At 43.2% G+C, this 21076-nt stretch overlaps 1 protein-coding gene across 1 annotated transcript in view; it reads left to right on the forward strand.

The window, feature by feature from the left end:
- LOC122664251 (probable cyclic nucleotide-gated ion channel 20, chloroplastic) overlaps window positions 1–21076 on the forward strand; it is a 144728-nt gene that overhangs the window by 12849 nt on the left and 110803 nt on the right. The window contains exons 3-4 of the mRNA XM_043859997.1: window positions 11967–12473; window positions 12999–13184. Coding sequence (XP_043715932.1) covers window positions 11982–12473; window positions 12999–13184 — 678 coding nt within the window. The 5' untranslated portion in view covers window positions 11967–11981. The remainder of the gene's footprint in view (window positions 1–11966; window positions 12474–12998; window positions 13185–21076) is intronic.

Raw genomic sequence — 21076 nt, forward strand, 5'->3', positions numbered from 1 at the left:
CTTCAAAGGGAGGTGCAAGGCTGTGCAATGGCACCCCAAGGAACTAAAATTAAGTCCCAAACACAGGAGCATTGGGTCCCAAGAGGAACCCAAAGCTTAACCCAACCTCCCATGGTTTTCCCCAAAATCCAAAACTAAAAGAAAATGAGAAATGGAGAGGAAGAGATGAGAAAAGCACTCACCACCAATGGAGGGAGCAAGAATCCAAGGCTAGGTGAGCCCCCTTTGATCTCTTCCTTACCCTTCTTCTTCTTCTTTCTCTCTTCTTTTCTTCTTTCTTCCCACTCTACGATTTTGGTTTTGGAAAAGAAGGTAAGGCTGAGAAAGAAGCTCATAACCTCTTTTATAAATAGAAAGGCACTTAGGGCCCGTTTGTCTGGTCAGTTTTAAGGCCTAAACCATTTAAAGCCTAAACAAGTAAGGTGGGCCCACCATCTTGACCCCACATAGTAAGGAATATTGTGGATGGGGTCCACAGTGTTTGGGATCGCAGGGCAAGTGGGGCCCATGAGATCCACCTCACTTGGGGTTTTACAGCTCGGGCGGATTTATGGGTGGTTGCACAACAACTGAATCCGCCCTTGCTGAAAAGGGACAATTCATAAGGCAAGGCTCCCGGGCATTGGCCCGTACTTCAAGGACTTTAAGGAGGATACGTACACTTAACACTTAGGGTTAAAAGCTTACCTTTGGGTGATCTCATTGCTCATCGAAGCGTGATTCCCATCCTTTTGTTCAAACCTTCCCCTTGACTGCCACGGCCCAGGGTCACAAGTGTCGACAGTTGGCACCGCCTCAACACCTACCAATGAAAATTCAAATTAGCATGGAAATTAGGGTGTATTTTGGGCGCAGGTATAACAGTAGCAGTGGATCGATCCTATCATTCCCATTGCAACCGCTTCTTCTATACCCTAGGAAGGGTACCTTCGGATAGTTGATGACAACACTTATCTAGGCTGTGTGGTAGACTACACGCAATTCTTTAGCAACACTTTGACATGGGAATCCTATGTGGCACAGTCTGGGCCTTACTGGCTTCAGAAACATGGCTTGGAAGGATAGAAGTATATCATATATGTTAAAATTGATTTAAAATACTCTACTTTACATTTCTAATGCTTATTTAAGTTGTTTTACATTAAATGAATGCTTTGATTGTTTTCTATTACAAAATTATGTGTAGAGTAGGGTATTTTAGTGTGTCTTTTTTTTGGTAAAGGGTATTTTAGTATGTCGTCACCTACCAACCTAGGGTCCGAAGTGAAACTCCTATTTAGACTTTGTTTTTGCAAAATCTGATAGTGTCATTGTGTTTAAATGGCCTAAAATAGGCTGAGTACCAAGTTTCAGGCCCAAACAAAGTCTAAAACCCACCAAAACCAGTCTTCGAGTTAAAAAAAAAAAACAAGAAAAATACACCAACTTGCTGAGATCTCGGCCCAACTCGGTTTTTTGGCTGGGCGAACCAGTACCGAAATCGAGTTCTTGAACCATGGTCATACCGATATACAAATACATACAGCCATATACATATGAGTCCCTCACCTTTGCAATCACTTGGGTAATATTTCTACACTTGGTGAACTTCCTGAGTATATGTAAGCACTCCTTTGAGAAACTGATGAAGCCCTTCAATTTCCTGCTCCAAATTCCTTTCAATCTTCCTTTAATTTAAGAGTCCCAACATACAAATTATTTCTTAATAACAGTGATGCCCATTGAAATCAGTTCTACTTCCCTTACAAACTCCTATAAGAAATCAAGTACTAGAATTAGATGGTAGCTTCAATACTTACCTGTGGTAACTTCTCCAATACTTCCCCGTCTATTACAGTTCCTCCTATGGTTAAGTAGAATTCCAGCAGTAGCTGCCCATACCAAGTCAAGCATGTGAGTCTCCTTAGCTTAGATGAGGTTCTAAACATTAAGCCTCATGAATTAACATAATCTCTACTCAAAATTATTCATCTACAGCTCTCTATTGAGCTTAACAGTTACCAAATTTCAACTCATAATACTTTAACCAAAATTATAGACTTACCTCAGAAAATCAGTAGCAACGTTCCAATCGAGCTAAGAATTCCTCTTTAATTCAAGAGTTCTTTGACCCAATACTCCAATTCCCTTTAATTGTTCTTTAGTTCATGGCTTCGGTAACACATCATCTAGATCCCCTTGTAAACAGTGAGTAATTCTATCAATTACCTCCTTAAATCTGAAGGAGGTAATTCTATCAATTACCTCCTCTGGCCTCTACATTAACCTCCTTAAATCCAAAATCTTCCTCTCTGGTGTCTCCTCCTCTGACAGAGACCACCTCCTTCTCCTCACTGGCTTTTCTCTGGGCTCCCTCCCTGTGAAATACCTAGGCCTTCCTCTGATCCCCACGAGACTCTCCAGTCATCATTGTACCCCTGTGCTTGACAACATTCGCAAGCGTCTTGAACTTTGGAAAGGTAGACTCCTATCCTATGCTGGTAGGCTCGAATGTATCAAATCCGTTCTTCAATCTTCCTACATCTACTGGTGCGGCATCTTTGCCCTTCCTAAAGCCACCACCAAAGCTATGGAATCCATCTTCTGTGCCTTCCTTTGGAAAGGAAAGGAAACAGCCAGATTCCTCCACCCTGCCAGCGGGAAAGCTATCTGCCTCCCAAAATCTGAAGGAGGCCTCGGTATCTGCCGGATACGGGACTCCAACACTACGGGAATCTTGAAGCTCATTTGGAAAATTTCCTCTAATCATGACTCCATTTGGGTCCAATGGGTCTACTCCCACCTCCTTAAGAATGATTCCATCTGGACTGTCTCCATTTCTGCTGACTCCTCCTAGGTCTGGTGTAAGATCCTTCTCCTTCGCCCACTGGCCCTTAAAGCCATCTCTTCCTCCATTGTCGATGGATCCTTCACTTCCCTCTGGCTTGATCCCTGGCACCCCATCGGTATCCTCTACAACTTCTTTGGCCCGAGAACAATCTACTCCTCTGGCATTTCCAAGCTGGCACCTCTCTCCCACATCATCTCAAACGGTTCCTGGTCCCCCCCCCCCTTTCATCTCCCATCTCCCTTTCCCTGGTTTGGAATTCCCTTCCCTCCCTCCCCCTCTCCCCTTCTCCGGCTCTAGCGGACAAGGTTACTTGGCTCCCCTCCTCAAACGGTCTCTTTAGCTTTAGATCTGCCTGGAACCTTGTTAGACACCATGTCCCCTCTGTCCCTTGGCACAAGCTTGTCTGGTTCAAAGGCCATATCCCCCGTCACAGCTTCCTTGCGTGGAGAACCCTTACCCACTGCCTCCCTACCCAAGCTTTCCTTGGTCTTCGTAAAATCCCTGTCCCCCCCTTCTGCATCTTCTGTTGGAATGGTACCGAAGACATTGACCACCTTTTCTTTGCCTGCCCTTTCACCTTTACCACCTGGAAAAAACCCTTTCATTCATTTGGCCCCGCAGTAGAAGACACCTTCCATTCGCTCGAGAATGGCTCTGGCTCATCATGACTTTTCGTGGCTGTTCTATCTGCGACACTGTAGGCAAGATTGTGTTTGGTGCTACCCTCTATCACATTTGGATTGAGAGAAACCTGAGGAGATGGACTTCCAAATCTCGCTCTTTTGACTTGATTTGGAAAGCCATCTTTTAGGATGTCTCCTCTAAGCTTACTTTAGTTACTAAAAAGGTTTTTTTGGATACCCCAAGGAACAGGCACATTGTTGTATCTTGGGGTTTAGATAGTGCTCTTTTGCTTTCCCATTCCCGCTCTTAGTTGGGTTTTGGGTCCCCCCCCCCCTTTTTCCCCTCCTTGTAAATCCCCCCCCTTCTTTTCCTCTCGCCCTCCTTGGGCTTTGGTAATACATTTTTTATTCACCGAAAAAAAATATTCTATCAATTACCATGAATAGGAAATTCAATTAACTAAAAGAGCATGAAAGGTAGCTCACATATGTACCTACCTAATGTCTCTTCTTTTCTCCTTCAATTTCTTATTTAACTTCTTCTTTTTCCTATGGCTTAGAAAACCAGAACTGAACTACCTTTGATTTCCTCTTCCTTTTCTCTCAGTCCAGAACTCAGCAGCCTTAGGAATTTCCATCAACTATATGACTGTTCCAGCCTTTTCACCACCTACTTAAACATGCACATGGTGGCTACCTCTAAGGCCACCATGTGATGCACTAGTGTGCTTAGTCAAATCAGGTCCATGGCCACCTCCTCCTTCCAGCCATGTGGCTTCTTATTGCCACCACCACCTTGGCCATGCAAATGGTGGCTGTTTAGACTTGGTCAAACAAAGTGACTGATCCTTGATTACACCCCACCCCTATGCCATGTGGCTACTAACCATGCCACCACCTCATCCTCTCCATGTACTATGTAGCAGCCCTGAAGTAGGACACATGGTCCAATCATGCTATGTCATCTCTAATCCCTCATTAATCCCCTTAATAATAGGATTAACTTAATTAAGTAGGACACATGGTCCAATCATGCTATGTCATCTCTAATCCCTCATTAATCCCCTTAATAATAGGATTAACTTAATTAATCAAATTCTAATCAACCTGGAAACAGCCTCTCTACGAAAGCAGGGGTAAGGCTGCGTGCATTATGATCCTCCCTTGATCCCGTAGTGGCGGGAGCCTCGTGCACTGGATACACTCTTTTTTTTTAATAAAAAACGAATCAATATTTAATCACTAGGATTAATACAAGCATGCCACCTCGTGCTTGCACTATTCATCTCAAATAAATAAAACTGTTGTAATATGGGTTTCAAGGGTAAAAATGTCATAGGGGTAATATTGTCCTTGTACCCATTCCAGAACATTCTTTCTCTTATTATAAATAAAGGTCGGCTGTAGTCACTCTGACTCAAGCCATTATTTAAGGATTTCCACATGGTATCAGAGCCGAAAATCCAAGAATATGGGACCTAATATTCTTTTCCTTTTTTTTCTCTTTCTCCTTCTCTCCATTGTGTTTGTGACCTAGTAGCACCACCACCTCCACCACTAACCTACCGCCAGCAGCCACCACCTCCGCAGCAGTCACCTCTTCCGCCAGCAACCAACACTAACGCCAGCCCTCTGCCAGCCCTCCACCAACCTTTCCGCCACCTTCCCGCAACCTTTTTTTCCCTTTTTCTCTCGTGGGAGGCCTTCCCAAAACCCTGTGCTATTTTTTTCCCCTCTTTTGATGGTGAGTTGACTCCCGCCATGGGCCCTTTTCTCTGTCATTTTTTCCCCTATGCAGTAAACCTTTTCTGAATTTTTTTCTCTGTTATAGAGAGTTTTTCTATGACCAGCCACCATGCCTGGCAACTCTGAGGTCACGTCTGCCTCCTTTGGCCATGACGGCATATCGCAACGTGATTTTGTTCCTTTTCTCGCCAGTCCTATAAAATTAAATGGGGCCAATTACCTGCTGTGGTCTCGTTCCTGCTTGTTTGCTATTGGTTCTCGTGGTCTCTCTGGCTACATCACTGGAACCTCTGTCAGGCCTATTGATGCTGGTCCTGAACAAAATTGGTGGATGAATTTAATTTCTTGGTTATGTCATATTTGGTGAATTCCATGGAGCAAGAGATTGCTGGTCGTTATCTACTTCTGGATTCGGTAGCCAAGATCTGGAAGAGAACCCAAGACATATATTCACAGGTTGGGAATGCAGCCCAATGTTATGAGATTCGCCAGAAAATTCACCCGACAAAGTAGTTGGAATTATCCCTGTCTCAGTACTATAACAAGATGTGCACAATGTGGCAGCAACTTGATTTCTTGAGCACCTTCACTGCAACCTGTACTGTTGATGCCACTCTCTTCCGGAAATGGGAAGACGGATTACGAGTGTTTGATTTTTTGGCTGGCCTAAATCTTGAGTTTGATCAGATTTGATCCAATATTCTGAATCGGGATCCTCTTCCCACTCTTGAGCTAGCATATGCTATTCTTGCAGCCAAAGATAGCCACCAGACTGCCATGATTACTCCTATTACTCAGGAACGTTTCGGTCTTATGTCTGGCCCTGCGGCTCCTGCCAGTGGGAATTCTTCACACTCTTCCAGTGGGGATCGTCCATCTGGTGATTGTTCTCCTATTAAGTGTGATCACTATGGAAAGGAATGGCACACTAAGGATAGATGCTGGAAGCTACATGGTCGCCTTGCAGACACTCGCGGGCGTGGAAATAGTGGTTCCTATCGTTCCAATCCTTCCTGGGCAAATCAAGCAACCACTGATGACCAGCCCTTTGATCCGTCTCTGTCCCATGTTGTGGAAGAACTTCAGAATCTGCGGAATATGATGTCGCGGCTGGATACATCTTCTGCATCTGGGTCTCCTCCTTTGGCTGCATCAGCTATTTCCTTGCCATCCGATCCTCCCACCACTTTACAACAACAAACAACAACAACAACCATAACCTTATCCTAACTAAATGGGGTCGGCTACATGGATCCGATAGAGGCTATGACAGTAAAAGAAATAAGAGAAGTAAAAAGAAGTAAAAGAAGTAAAAGGAAGAAGAATAGAAAATAGTAAAGGAAAAAGTCAAAGCAGTAGTCAAAGCGGCATCCCAGGATCCTCCCACCACTTTATGTACTGGTATTTTTGGTGGGAATAGCACATCTGTCATACCCGAATCTTGGGTCATTGACTCGGGTGCCACCGACCATATGACAGGTTCTTCTTCCCTTTTTTTGGATTATTTTCCATTATCTGGTCATCATAAAGTCCGTGTTGCTGATGGGTCTTTTTCCCTAATCTCGGGCAAGGGATCCGTCAAGTGTAATTCTTCTCTTTGCCTTTCTTCTGTTCTCCATGTTCCTAAGTTTTCTACTAATTTATTGTCCATTAGTAGTATCACTAGGGACTTGAATTGCAAAGTAATATTTTTTTCCCACTCACTGTTTGTTCCAGGACTTGGAAACGGGTTGTACGATTGCATGTGGTAAGGTGGTTGGTGGTTTGTACGTATTTGATAGTTCGCCAACAGCATTGCCATCACAGGCCTTATCTTCGGATTCTACTTCTGCATTGGTTGAATTAAATAAGTGGCATTGCCGTTTGGGGCATCCACTTTTATTTCCCAGTTTATTCAAACAGTATAACCCGAATAATTTTTCATGTGATGCTTGCACTCTTGCTAAGCAAACTCGGAATGTTTATCCTATTTTTGATCATCGTAGTGTGAAACCTTTTGGATTAATTCATTCTGATGTATGGGGCCCTGCTCGTTGTGTGTCTATATCTGGTTTTAGATGGTTTTTCACATTTATTGATTGCTATAACCGTACTACTTGGGTGTATTTGATGCATAGCAAGAGTGATGTGTTTGCTTGTTTTCGGTTGTTTCACAAAATGGTTCAAACTCAATTTGATGTAACAGTAAAAATTTTACGGTCTGACAATGGCAAGGAGTACATGGGTGGAGCTTTTCGGGCATATTTAGACACTCATGGTATTATTCACCAGACTCCTTGCGTTGATACCCAGCTCAAAATGGAGTTGCTGAACGCAAGAACAGACATTTGTTGGAGGTAGCCCACTCCCTTATGCATGAATGTCCCTCCTCGATTTTGGGGAGACGCCATTCTTGTAGCCACCTACCCGATTAATCGGCTGCCTTCACGGGTGCTCACAGGTCGCTGTCCACCGGATGTTCTGTTGGGATCTTCAACATTTATTGATCCACCCAAGATATTTGGCTGTGTGGTCTTTGCTAGAAATCATCAACCTCATGGGAAGTTTGATCCGAAGGGGCTTTGGTGCATATTTCTTGGATATTCAGCCACACAAAAAGGGTATAAATGTTATCACCCTCCCACACAGAAGCTTTTTGTCAGCATGGATGTGGTTTTTCGGGACTCTGAACCGTACTTCGCACCATCGGTACCTCTTTAGGGGGAGGATTCAAGTAATGAAGATGTACTTTTGATAGTTCCATTAGATGTACATGTACCCACCATTGAAGATGAGACTATTGAGTTGGAAGATGGGATTACCAGTCAAGAGCAAGAACTAGGACAGAATGGGAGTTGGAGATCAAAGGAAAGAACCGAATCAGGTGCAGACCTTTGTTCATGGAACATTTTTTCTTCCTCAAGCAGTTTTCTTCCCTCCTCGTGAAGCTGGGCACAAAGAGACCACCACCATTGCACCTACACAATCAATACGTGCTCCAAGTCCTAGTCATCCATCTGGTAAGCCTATTTCTGATCCAAGTCTTGATCTTCCTATTGCAGTTAGAAAACCCAAGCGAAGTTGTACTCTACATCCAATTTCGAATTTTGTATCTTATAATTCTTTAATTCCTTCATTCCATGGCTTTGTTTCCTCTTTATCTTCCATCTCTATTCCTAACAACTGGCAGGAAGCAATAGCTGAACAGAAATGGAAGGTGGCAATGGATGAAAAATTGCATGCCCTGGAGAAAAATAGAACCTGGGGTTTGGAAACTCTTCCACAAGGAAAGAAACCCGTTGGTTGTAAATGGGTCTTTTTATTAAAGTACAAGCTGGATGGGACAGTGGATAGATACAAAGCGAGATTGGTTGCCAAAGGGTTTACCCAAACCTATGGGATCGACTACTAAGAAACCTTTGCTCCTGTAGCAAAGATGAACATTGTTCGGATAATTATTTCTTGTGTTGTAAACGAGGATTGGAGTCTTCAACAACTTGATGTCAAGAATGCATTCTTACGTGGAAAGTTGGAAGAGGATGTCTATATAGAGATACCTCTAGGATTTGCTTCACCAGAAACTTAGGGCACAGTGTGCAAATTGAAGAAGGCCTTATATGGCTTAAAGCAATCACCCCGAGCCTGGTTTGGTCGTTTTCATAAAGCCATGGTTGCCAATGGCTATAAACAAAGCAATGTTGACCATACACTGTTTGTCAAAAGAGTGGGACAGCATATCACTATTCTGATCGTTTATGTAGATGATATAGTGATCACTGGAAGTGATGCACAAGAAATTCAGAACTTGAAGACCTACTTGGGCACAAAATTTGAGGTCAACGACTTGGGCAGATTGCGGTATTTCTTGGGAATAGAGGTTGCCTATTCAGCTAAGGGTTTATCTCTTTCCTAGAGAAAATACACTCTTGATTTGTTGAGTGATACTGGGATGCTTTGGTGTAAACCTGCCGATACACCTTTGAAGCCTAACATACACATGAAGAGTAAGGAAGGTGATCCTGTGGATAAGGGAAGTTATCAGAGACTGGTTGGGAGATTGATATATTTATCCCATACCTGACCAGATATTGCATTTGCAGTAAATGTAGTTAGCCAGTTTATGCATGATGCTCACTCTTCACACTTGGAGGTTGCATATTGGATCCTAAGGTACCTGAAGTCTTCCCCTGGCAAAGGAATCCTATACTCTTCACACAGCCACCTCCAGGTAGAAGCTTATATTTATTCGGATTGGGCCGGCAGCCCTGATGATAGAAGATCAACATCTGGCTATTGCACCTATGTTGGAGGAAACTTAACTGCTTGGAGAAGCAAGAAATAGGTAGTAGTTGCTCGGTCAAGTGCTGAAACTGAGTTTAGAGCCATGGCACAAGGTATCTGTGAACTACTCTGGCTCAAGGGACTTCTTCAAGATCTTGGGATGTCAGTTGATCTTCCTATGCGACTCTACTGCAACTGTAAATCTGCAATCAGCATTGCTCATAACCCAGTCCAACATGATCGCACCAAACATGTTGAGATTGATCGGCATTTTATCAAGGAGAAGCTGGAGCAAGGAGTCATTTGTATTTTGTTTGTTCAGTCTAGTGATCAACTGGCTGATATTCTTACTAAGGGGATTAGTAAGCAGTAAATTGTTTTGTTCTATTGTTAGCAAGTTGGGCATGTTTGACATGTATGCACCAACTTGAGGGGGAGTGTTGTAATATGGGTTTCAAGGGTAAAAATGTCATTGGGGTAATATTGTCCTTGTACCCATTCCAGAACATTATTTCTCTTATTATAAATAAAGGTCGGCTGTAGTCACTCTGACTCAAGCCATTATTCAAGGATTTCCACAAAAACAATTCAATAGATACTAAAACAATAACAAATGATCCAAATCAATATTAAAGTATTATACTAGAAATGTGGGGCAAGGATCCATGTAGCAGACCCTATTTAGTTGAGATTCTCCTAACTTGCTGGGCTGTGCCTCTTTCCTCTTATTTTTATCTTTCACTTTTCTTTGGTTTATACATCATTCATCTGTCATTTCCCAATTTTTCACATATTTTTTCCCTCCCCCTCTTTTCCTATCTATTCATTTACTTATTTTTTCTAATCCTTATTATTACCTACTTTGTTTGTTTGGATTCATGTAGCCGACCCCATTAAGTTGGGATAAGGCTGAGCTTATTGTTGTTGTTGTTGTACTAGAAATGCGGGGCATTACACTTCTGGCCCCTCTTAGGGCTTGAGACTTTGTATAGTTCCCCTTCCCCCCTCTTTCTTTCCCTTTTGGGGTTTTGGTAATGAATTTTTATTCACAAAAAAAAAAAAAAAAAAAAAAAAAAAAAACTTTTTGAAAGGTCCAGTTCCATAAAGGTAGTTTACCAATGTTTGTTTGTGGAACCTAGTCTAATGCATCAGTAATAATAGTGAAAAGAGAATGCCAAGTGGAAAGAATATATCCTAAAAGAAGATTTGGGTTAAACAAAATAGGTCAACTCAACTCATGCACAATTTTGAAGTCAAGGATCTATTTTCTGGAACCTATTTGTTGTGCTCTCTGTATAATGCTGTTCTGAACCTTCGCTGACTTGATTTAGATGATTGACTAATTTTGATGATCCCTCGTTACTTTAATTTATTTGGATCTGGCATAGTTTTAAATTAGCTGAATCTCTTTAACAGTTCCATAAACTCTAATGGTTTCTTTTTATTATGCTATTGTAGTTTTCTTCTTTTTTGTTATATTTGGATGTTGGGGTTAGATCACTTCCCTTTACATTTTTTTCCCTTTTGTTGCAAACCATTAGGTGTCTGTTGATGGCCAAGCGGAACTCTTCCAGAACCAAAATCTTAAAATATCTCTTATATTAAATGTCTTGCCGGATCTTCTACGTCATTAGTTTTTATTTTTTTTTATTTTTTTATTAGGTGATTATTTTACTTTTCTTGCTTATAGAAATAAATGTTGCATTAGATTTATCCACTATTGGGAACTCTTAGGCATGTATTGGGTAAATTATGATAGATTCTGATGAATGCTAGGCTGTACCATGAATCCATGACATACATCGATGGCTCCCATATGATGGTCCTAGTTAGGATATCCCATGCCAAAAATATGGTCAGTTGTGTGGTTGATTTGGTTGAAGGAAGCTATTGCCAAGGCCATCTGTTTTCTGTTAATGATTTTTATCCCTTGGTTTACCTTCAATTATGTTTTTGTCCCCTTCTTTCAATATAGTACTTCCATTTGACTTAAAATATAAAAAAAGAGTGTCCCAGTGCACGGGGCTTCTGCTACTTCAGGTTCTGGGAGGGCAAATGTACACACCCTTAACTCGCTGCTTCTCAGGAGAGGCTGTGTCCAAGTTTTGAACCTGCAACCAACAGGTTGCAACAGCGGAACTTAACCGTTGCGCCAAGGCTTGTCCACTTAAAAAAAAAAGTCGAAAAACCAAATTTGGGATTACTTTCATTAGTCACATGTGTATACACCTATCATGGATCTCATGGGGTTGGAACATAGAGAAGTAAAAGGTCAAGCTGCTCATTGGAGGCTTTACTCATTCGTATAAGATCTATATGTGCATAATATGCATAAGTTACAGTATTTCCATAATCCAATGAGGTACATTGTGTGATGTGTCTGGTCAATAGTTGCTACACTGTTTGTTATTCCACTTGGACAGTGATTTTCTAACTGTTTTTTTCGTTAAGGTTCTAACCATGAATGTCTTGAATATAGTAATCTAAATTTAAATCTATTTTTGTAGGTTGATGTGAAAGAAATGGATGGTGGTGAGAAAGATGATGTACCCATTCTATCGGATACTCGTTCTCAAATTATGGGTGCTGAATTAAAGAGGTTTACAGCCAGAAGTCGAAGTGTGTCTATGTCCATACCGATGAACTCCATGGACTGTTATGATTCTTATGAAAGTGAAAATATTCTTGCAAGTCACACTGGTCCTTTGAGGAGTGAAAGAAGAACCCCTTTCATACAGATGAGTGGTCCATTGTATATTAGTAGGAAAAATGAGAATCTTACTCAGTCTGTGGATGTGAAAATGGGCCGCACTTCACTTATGGCAGAAACATTTTCTTCTAATAGAATAGATAGAAAAGACTGGTCAGATGACAACTTTACCACTAATGAACATTTATTGAAGTCTGGGCCTTTGGGTGTATGCAATGATCCTTACTGCACAACTTGCCCAACGTATGATAATTACAGAACCAAACAGAAGGGCTCAAGAGCTTCAGGCATATTTGACTACAAGGTGCTTTTCTTCCTAACCTCAGCATGGCTTCATGTTTATGTTTTTGGATCTCTATGATGCTGTATGATAATGGGACAGAAATGTGTGTTGGTGTCTCACACAACCCTAAAAACTCAGCACATGGGTTCGTCTCTAGCTGTGCACATGGTGCACAATTGGGAAGCTTGATCCTTTACCTTTGTTAGAACCCTGACACTCAGTTGGTAACCATGGAATGACTACGGGTGGCATATCTTGTTTTGGCTATTTAAATTAGTGACATTTTGAGTTTTAAATCACTTGAAAATTAGAAATCACTGATTAGTTGTTTTTATCTAATTGCAATGAGTATATTATGGGTTACCTTTTAAAATTTTAGATTAGATATTATGGTATTCTAGTGTTGCTTTTGGAATACTCAACTAGAATTTGTAAGACCAAATCAGGGTTACCTTTATTCATTTCTTTTTTTTAACTTAATTCATACTGCCTAGTTGATTCATCAACAACATTAAAAACATTGAAGTTCTCTGATACATCATGCAGAATGCTCTTTATGGGGATGCTAAAGGTTGGGCATGGAAGTTCTTCTCCTCTCTATATTCATACATTCCTGGAGTGATGAATCCTCATGCGAAAGTTGTACAGCGATGGAATAAATTTTTTCTCATTTCCTGCTTGCTAGCGATTTTTATGGACCCCTTGTGTTTCTTTGTGCTTACGGTGCAGGAGGTATTGACTTGCTTCTCCTGCTTTCTCTTATGTCTCCTCTTTTCTCCTTTCCTTCTTCCCTTCTACTTCTTGTCTTGTTTTCTTCTTCTACTTTGATCCTGGCTATTCAACTCTGATTTTGTAACAATATGTAATGTTATCTTATGGGGTATTACTTAAGTTTGTAAGGGTAAATCTGATACTTTAGTTTAGAACACTTTTTAGTAAAACTGGCTAAGGTGAGAGATTGTAACTCACTACAGTCCATTCTTCTTGGTATTAGAGCAGGATTCCAAGGCGGGTTTGAGGGTCGATCAATGCACCTGTTCTCCCCTCAAGCCTTGAGACCCTTTGTTCTTCTAGGGTTCCAAAGGCTACAAGAAAATTTATAACTGTATGTAAGGATCTCAATGTTTGTGGTTGTTAGCATCAAAATTGAAGACCTGAGAGCTACTTAGTTACCTCCATGTCTGGGAATCATTTCCTTTTCTTCTTTGTCTGAAGCCCTTGGGAGATGAGACCAGAACCCTTGGGTCGCCTACTCTCGTGGGAATCGCAGACCCAACCGGTAATACTCTGTTGTAAGTTGTCACAACTCAAAGTCAAAACTTTGGTTATTGTTCTATCACTGGTTTTGTAGATAGCTTGTTTGTTTCATGCCCTGAGTATCTTCTCTGGGCTGGTTACTTGTTCTGGTTGATACGTAATGTGTTAGAAGGCATAAGTTGGTGTTTGATGTGATTCCTAACTAGTGAGATATATCTGGCTGAATTGTTTTTGATGGTTTCTTAATATCTGAAATTGAGTAATACTGCTTTCTGGGAGAAGTGTCGGTAGAGTGTGGACTCCCCACTTGATTAGGGTATCCAACCAACTTTCCTTGGATATTTCTGCAAAATGTCCAAGGACAGTGGAGTAGTGGAATCCCAAGCTGGTGGCACAAGTAGTGGTAAGCCCAGCTTTGTTGCTATGAAAAGTACCAATGGGAGATTTTCCTTGAGAAGTCATGGGAAACTAGGATAAGGAATTGGAGAAATCAGGACTCCACGTACTAGTGATCCGACATTTCAGAAATAGGAGACTGAAAATGCCACTATGATGACAAGGTTGATTTTCTCTATAAAAAACTTGAAATTAGTAGAATGTTCATGCTTAAAGACACAACCAAGGAAATTTGGGATGGCGTTGCCTTTACTTTTGATAGAGTGGGTGATTCAGCTAAGGTCAACCACGTCCTTCAAAGGATCATCACTATGAAGTAGAGGGATTTGTCAATCTCAGAGTATTACAAATCACCGATTGGTCTTTGGGAAGAATATGGCTATTATAGAGATCTCCACCTGTCAAAGCTTGAAAACGAAGTTAAGGTATACATAATGTTAAAAAAAGAACGTATCTTAATTTTCTTAGGAGGTTTGAACTTGGAATATGAACCTATTAGAGTACAAATCTTGGGTAAAGTTCTAATGCCATCTTTAGATGAAGTATGTGGGTACCTTCAAAGTGAAGAGACCAAACGAATGGCCATGGACACAATTTTCTCACTTGAGAAGTCTGCATTTGCCTATGCCTCACAGAAAAGGTGGTGAGGTGGAGGAAGAGACCAAAGAAATGGTCGTGGAGATGATAGTGACAGAGTTAAGTGTGAATATTGTTGCAAGCCTTGACACTCCAAGGAGAAATGTTGGGATCTCCATGACCATCCATCTCGATACATATCTAGTGGTAGTGGTATTTGGGGTGATGATGGTGTCCAACCCCAAAACCCGAGCTTTAGGTTGGGGAGGCCCTTCCCAAGGTCATAAACTTAGCATCCACACACTACTCGACTGATGTAGGACTAAACTTCCCTCCTCAGTCAGGTAACACGGCCTCTCCTTCCTCTGAGTTAGATCTTCCCATTGCTGTTCGCATAGGGAAAATAGCTTGTACTAATCCTATAGCCAAGTTTGTTTCCTATGATAACTATTTCTCCTACAGGTATTGCCTTTTCCATAGCTCTTGCTTCTTCTTCCATTCCTCGAAGTGTCATCGAGGCTATGTTTGACCCAAAGTGGAAGGCGGCAATGTCTGAGGAAATGATGGCTCTTGAGAAGAGTCATTTGGACACTTGTAGATCTTCCCAGGGGGAGAATTCTAGTTGGATGCAGGGTCTATACCATCAAGTAGAGATCAGATGGTGCTGTTGAAAGATATAAGGCTCGTTTGGTGGCCAAAGGGTACAGTCAAGTATACGACATTGACTATCAAGAGACATTTGCTCCTGTGGCCAAGCATAACTCAATCAAAGTTCTCTTATCTGTGGCAGCCAATAGAGATTGGCCGTTGCATCAATTAGATGTGAAGAATGCCTTTCTCCATGGTAACTTAGAAGAAGAGGTGTATATGCAGCCTCCTCCTGGTTTTAAGTTTCCCTTTGCTCAAGGGAAAGTGTCTCCTAAAAAGGTTTTTATGGCCTCAAGCAATCTCCTAAGGCTTGGTTTGAGAGATTTAGACAAGCCATTCTAAGGAATGGGTACTCTTAGAGTCAGGCTGACCAGACTTTGTTTATCCGGCGAGGAAAAGGTACAGTCACAACTCTCATTGTTTATGTTAATGACATTGTAGTTACTGGGAATGACAATGTCGAGATAAGTAGATTGAAATCGTACCTGGCCCAACAATTTGAGATTAAGGATCTTGGACTTTTAAAGTATTTCTTGGACATTGAAGTATCAAGTTCAAAGAAGGCAATCAACTAGAGAAAGTTTGTTCTAGATCTATTCAAAGAAACATGAATGTTGGGATGTAAAACAGCAAACTCCCTAATTGATCCAAACCACAAGCTTAATGAAGATTGTGGATCTCCTCTTATGGATGCAAGCAAGTACCAAAGATTGGTTGGGAAACTGATCTATCTCTCCTTGACTCGGCCGGACAGCACTTATGCAGTTGGAGTGGTGAGCTAGTTTATGCATGCTCCCAAGAGTGGGTACTTGGATGCTGTCTATTGTCTCATCAGGTACTTGAAATCTTCTCTAGGGAAAGGTCTTCTCTATGCCAGGCATAATCACTTAAGGATAGAGGGCTACACGGATGCTGATTGGGTTCGTTCAGTTTCTAACAGACAATCTACATCTAAGTATTGTACCTTTGTGGGTGGTAATTTGGTTACATGGAGGAGTAAAAAACAACTAGTTGTAGCTAAATCCAGCGCTGAGGCAGAATTTAGAGCCATGGCTCATGGAGTGTGTGAACTTTTATGGCTGAGACGGTTACTTCAAGATTTGGGATTTGATACTGAGGGACCTATACGGCTTTATTGTGACAACAAGACTGCTATAAGTATTGCTCATAAGCCAATGCAACATGACCGAACAAAGCACATTGAGGTGGATAGGCACTTCATCAAAGAAAAGTTGGATTTGGGTTACATTTGCACTCCTTTTGTGAAGACAGGTGATCAAGTAGCGGATATCTTTACAGGGTACTTTGGCAACATGTTCAGCTGGTCCAACAACCAGGAAGGTGCAGGAAGGGTGATGGCTCGGCTGGACAGATTTGTGGTAAATGCAGCTTGGGCGAGCTCTTTTTCCAGGTCCTCAGTGACTCACTTTAATCGGTCCTGCTCGGACCACTTGCCTCTTTGCCTCTCTTTCGGGGTGGACGCCCAACAACCCAGGTCCGGCTTCAAGTTTCAGTAGATGTGGCTCTGACACCCAGGTTTTCAGGACTTTGTCAAAGACCCGTGGGAGAAGCCGGTGCTGGGCACGGCTTTGTGTGTGCTGTTCTTGAAGCTCAAAGGGCCTCGCATTACTCTCCGTAGGTGGAATAAGGAGGTTTTTGGCAACATTCATCAGCGGGTAAGGGATGCGGAGGACGTAGTTAGCAGGGCGGAGGCCGTGTGTGATATGCGGGCTGATGAAGACTTTAGGGTGGCTCTGGGGGCGGCTAGGGATGACCTACAGGAGGTGGTGTTGCAGAAAGAGATATTTTGGAGGCAAAAATCCAGAGCTACTTGGCTTAAGGAGGGGGACATAACACAGTTTTTTCACTCCACGGTCAATGTGAGGAGGAGGATTGCAGGTGTGCAACGCATTAGAGGGGCTAATGGGGACTGGATTTCTGATGTGGAGGGGGTACAGGAGGAAGCTGTACGACACTTTTCGAGCATTTTTACCTCGTAAGGGTGTGTGGTGGATGAGGGGCTGTTATCTGTGATCCCAGCGGTGGTAACTGGGGCTGATAATCTTTCCCTGCTGGCATCCCCCTCGATGGAGGAGGTCAAGAGTGCGGTTTTTGCCTTATCCAGTGACAGTGCACCAGGTCCTGATGGCTTCTCGGGGCACTTCTTTACGTCTTGTTGGTCTGTGGTGGGTCATGATGTGTGGGCTGCTGTCAAGGATTTTTTTGCAGGTGGTGCTCTCCTTAGAAGCTTTCCCACTGCCAACTTGGTTCTGATCCCCAAAAAAGATAACCCAGAGGTGATGGCAGATTTGAGGCCTATTAGCCTGTGTAATTTCTCCTACAAGGTTATTGCGAAGATCATGACATCAAGGCTTGTAGGGCTGCTGCCAGCGCTGGTGGCAGAAGAGCAGGGTGCTTTTGTACAGGGGCGGTGCATTCATGACAATATCTCCATTGTGCAAGAAGTTACTCATGAGCTGAATAGGAAGACAAGGGGTGGTAATGTGATTTTAAAGTTGGACATGGCCAAGGCCTATGACCGGCTGGAGTGGGACTTTGTATGGAGGGTTCTCTCTAAGTTTGGGTTCTGCAAGGACTGGATCACCCTGATCAAGAAGACAGTCGAGAATTGTTGGTTCTCTGTTGTTCTGGCGGGCAGGCAGTCTGGCTTTTTCAAGTCTACCAGGGGGGTGCGGCAGGGGGACCCTTTGTCACCGACACTTTTCATCTTAGCAGAGGAGGTGCTTAGTAGGGGGCACGCCTCCTATTTCAGGCTTCCGCGAGGGTGCCCGGGGATCTCTCATTGCCTGTTTGCAGACGACACTATTATTTTCTCTAGGGGGCTGAAGAGGTCGCTCAGGAAAATCATGGGCTTTCTTAGCAGGTATGAAGGCTTCTCTGGTCAGTTGGTTAACAAGCAGAAGAGCTGTTATGTGGTAGGGGCCAAGGCCTCGCCGGCCATGGCTAGGATGGTGGGGGTTGTCACTGGTTTCTCGCAGAAGTCTTTGCCAATCACCTATTTAGGCGCCCCTCTTTACTGTGGAAGGCTCAAGATCAGCTTCTTTGATGGTCTGGTTGATAAAATCAGCAGCAAGGTTGCAGGGTGGAAGGGGAGGCTCCTCTCAGCTGGGGGCCGGGTCACTCTCCGGAAGCACGTTCTTTCCTCTATCCCTATCCATGTCCTTGCCACACTGGACCCTCCTAAAGCTGTTTCGCGGAGGTTATATGGCATCTTTGCTGATTTTCTATGGGGAAGCACAGAGTGGGGAAAGCGGAAGCATTGGGTCAGCTGGCAGAAGGTGTGCAGGCCGCTGGAGGAAGGGGGCCTTGGAGTTAGTTTGCTGGAGGACGTTGGCCTCTCTTTGAGGCTCAAGGGGCTGTGAGGGTCCTGGCAGACCAATCCCTCTGGAGTGAGTTTTTCAGAGCCAAGTTCTTCAAAAGCCTCCATGTGTCTCTGGCTGAGACTTAGAGAGTAAGCTTAAGGTCTTAGAGGAATGCACTGGCTTTTAGGGGGATGCTGGTGGAGCGATCACGGTGGCTGGTTGGCACAGGGAATGTCTTCTTCTGGCTAGACAATTGGTCTGGGGCTGGTCCGTTGATAGATGCGGTGGACAATAGGCTCCTGGTTGATGTGGACTTGTGCTTCAAGGATGTGCTGGAGGAGGATGGCTCGTGGAGGCAGGGCCTTCTGGACCACATTGATGATGAGGCGATCAGGAATGACATCATCACAGGTAATTTTCACATTTCTGACAGGGCAGATGTCCTAGTGTGGGCGCCGGTAGGTGATGGCTGCTTTTTGACCAAGTCAGTTTGGAACGAGATTAGGAGAGTGTTGCCAGTTGTTCCCTATGCTAAGTGGATCTGGAATACATCTTTCCCTGTGAAAGTGGCTTTTTTCTCCTGGCAGCTGTTGAATGGTAAGATCCCTACTGAGGTTACCTTAATGTCGATGGGGATTCCGTTGGCCTCAAGGTGTTTCTGCTGTGGAACCCGATGATGGAATCATTGTTTGGTTGGTGGTGGTATTGCTACCAAGGTGTGGGACTACTTCTCACGTTTGTATGACATTGTGCCTCTCCCTGGACAGGACGTCAGGAGTCGGATTACGCTTTGGCATGGAATGGCAAGCTGCCACTGTCTCAGTGATTTTATTGCAAGGCTGCTGCTAGCTCTTATTGTGTGGGAGCTTTGGAAAGAAAGAAACAGTAGGAAACACGGGGAACCTAGTCGAGCTGTTGTCAAGATTATTAGTCGTATTAAAAACTGGGTGAGAGAGCTCCCTCTACCAACTAAGATTGGAAGAAGAGGGTCTATGAGGGACGGACTGATTCTGCATTGCTTCGACCTTGCGGCGCCGCCAGCCAAGGTTGTTTGTCCCATTCCTGTTTACTGGTGCCCCCCTCCTGTTTACTACTGTCATGCTATGTGGATGGGGCCTGCCGGGGCAACCCTGGAGATGTGGGGGGGGGGGGGGGTGGAGTTATTCGGAACACGGCTGGTGATATCCTTGCAGCCTTCTCAAACTTTTACGGGAGATGCACCATCTCTATAGCAGAGCTGAGAACCTTAAGGGATGGCCTATGGCTATGCCAGGACCTAGGGTTCAAAGATGTGATGGTTCACTAAAACTCGGCCACCATAGTTAGACAGGTGAACCTGAAGAGGTGTGGACTATGGCAAGGGTGGTACTGGTTTCATGAGATCCTTGAGTTAGTCAATGAGACGAGGACTACTGTATCTTTTGCCTTCAGGGAAAGTAACGGGGCGGCTGATTGCTTGGCCAAACGGGCTTGTAACACTGGTGCCTCTACTTTTTTCCAACCGGACAATATACCTTTTGGTGACTTTCGCTGTATTATAAGAGAGGATAAAGAGGGCCTGCCGATCCGTAGAGTTTAGCTTCCTTTGTTGGCTTTGCAGCAAAGGCAGCCTAGGCTAGATTTTGGTTTTGAAAGTTTTTTGCTTCTTGGGCTGGCGTAAGGCGGAATGTCCCCCCCTGTATTCTTTATTCTTTTATGAGTTAATAAAATTTTGGGGTTGGCCTGGGTCCCAGGGAAGTTCGGGTTTAAAAAAAAAAAAAAAAAAAAATAGTACATCATGCTCCATGGACTGGTATTTGGAAGCTATATATCGTGTTTTTAGGTATCTAAAATCAAGCCCTGGGAAAAGATTGTGGCCTACACTGATGCAGATTGGGCTGTCTGTAACAGAGAGGAGAGCTACATCAGGTTACTGCACATTTGTTGGTAATAACTTGGTCACTTGAAGGAGCAAGAAACAATATGTTGTTGCTAGGTCCAATGCAGAGGCAGAATTTTAAGTAATGGCACATGGAGTCTATGAACTCTTATGGTTAAGGAAGTTGGTTCTAGGAGCTAATATTGATGTGTTAGAAGAATGAGCGAAGAATGGGAGAATGGCTTGAGTGAAGTCTTTCCTTCACTCACCGCCCCTTCATTTATATTTTCACTTATAAGCAGAATTACAATACTGCCCCTGTATAGCCCGACTATGCTTATAACAGGGAATAAACAATAGAAAAGGTAAAAACCCCAAAATACCCTTATCGGGTTACATAACTCAACACTCCCCTCAAGTTGGTGCATAGATATCACACATGACCAACTTGACTAGACTAGGATGAAATAACTTTCCACTTAACCCTATGGTGAATACATCTGCAAGTTGGTCATCAGATTTCACAAGGGGTATACAAATCTGCCCACTTTCTAACTTCTCCTTGA

The sequence above is a fragment of the Telopea speciosissima genome, chromosome 6, assembly GCF_018873765.1.
Source record: "Telopea speciosissima isolate NSW1024214 ecotype Mountain lineage chromosome 6, Tspe_v1, whole genome shotgun sequence".
Taxonomy (NCBI): Eukaryota; Viridiplantae; Streptophyta; class Magnoliopsida; order Proteales; family Proteaceae; genus Telopea; species Telopea speciosissima.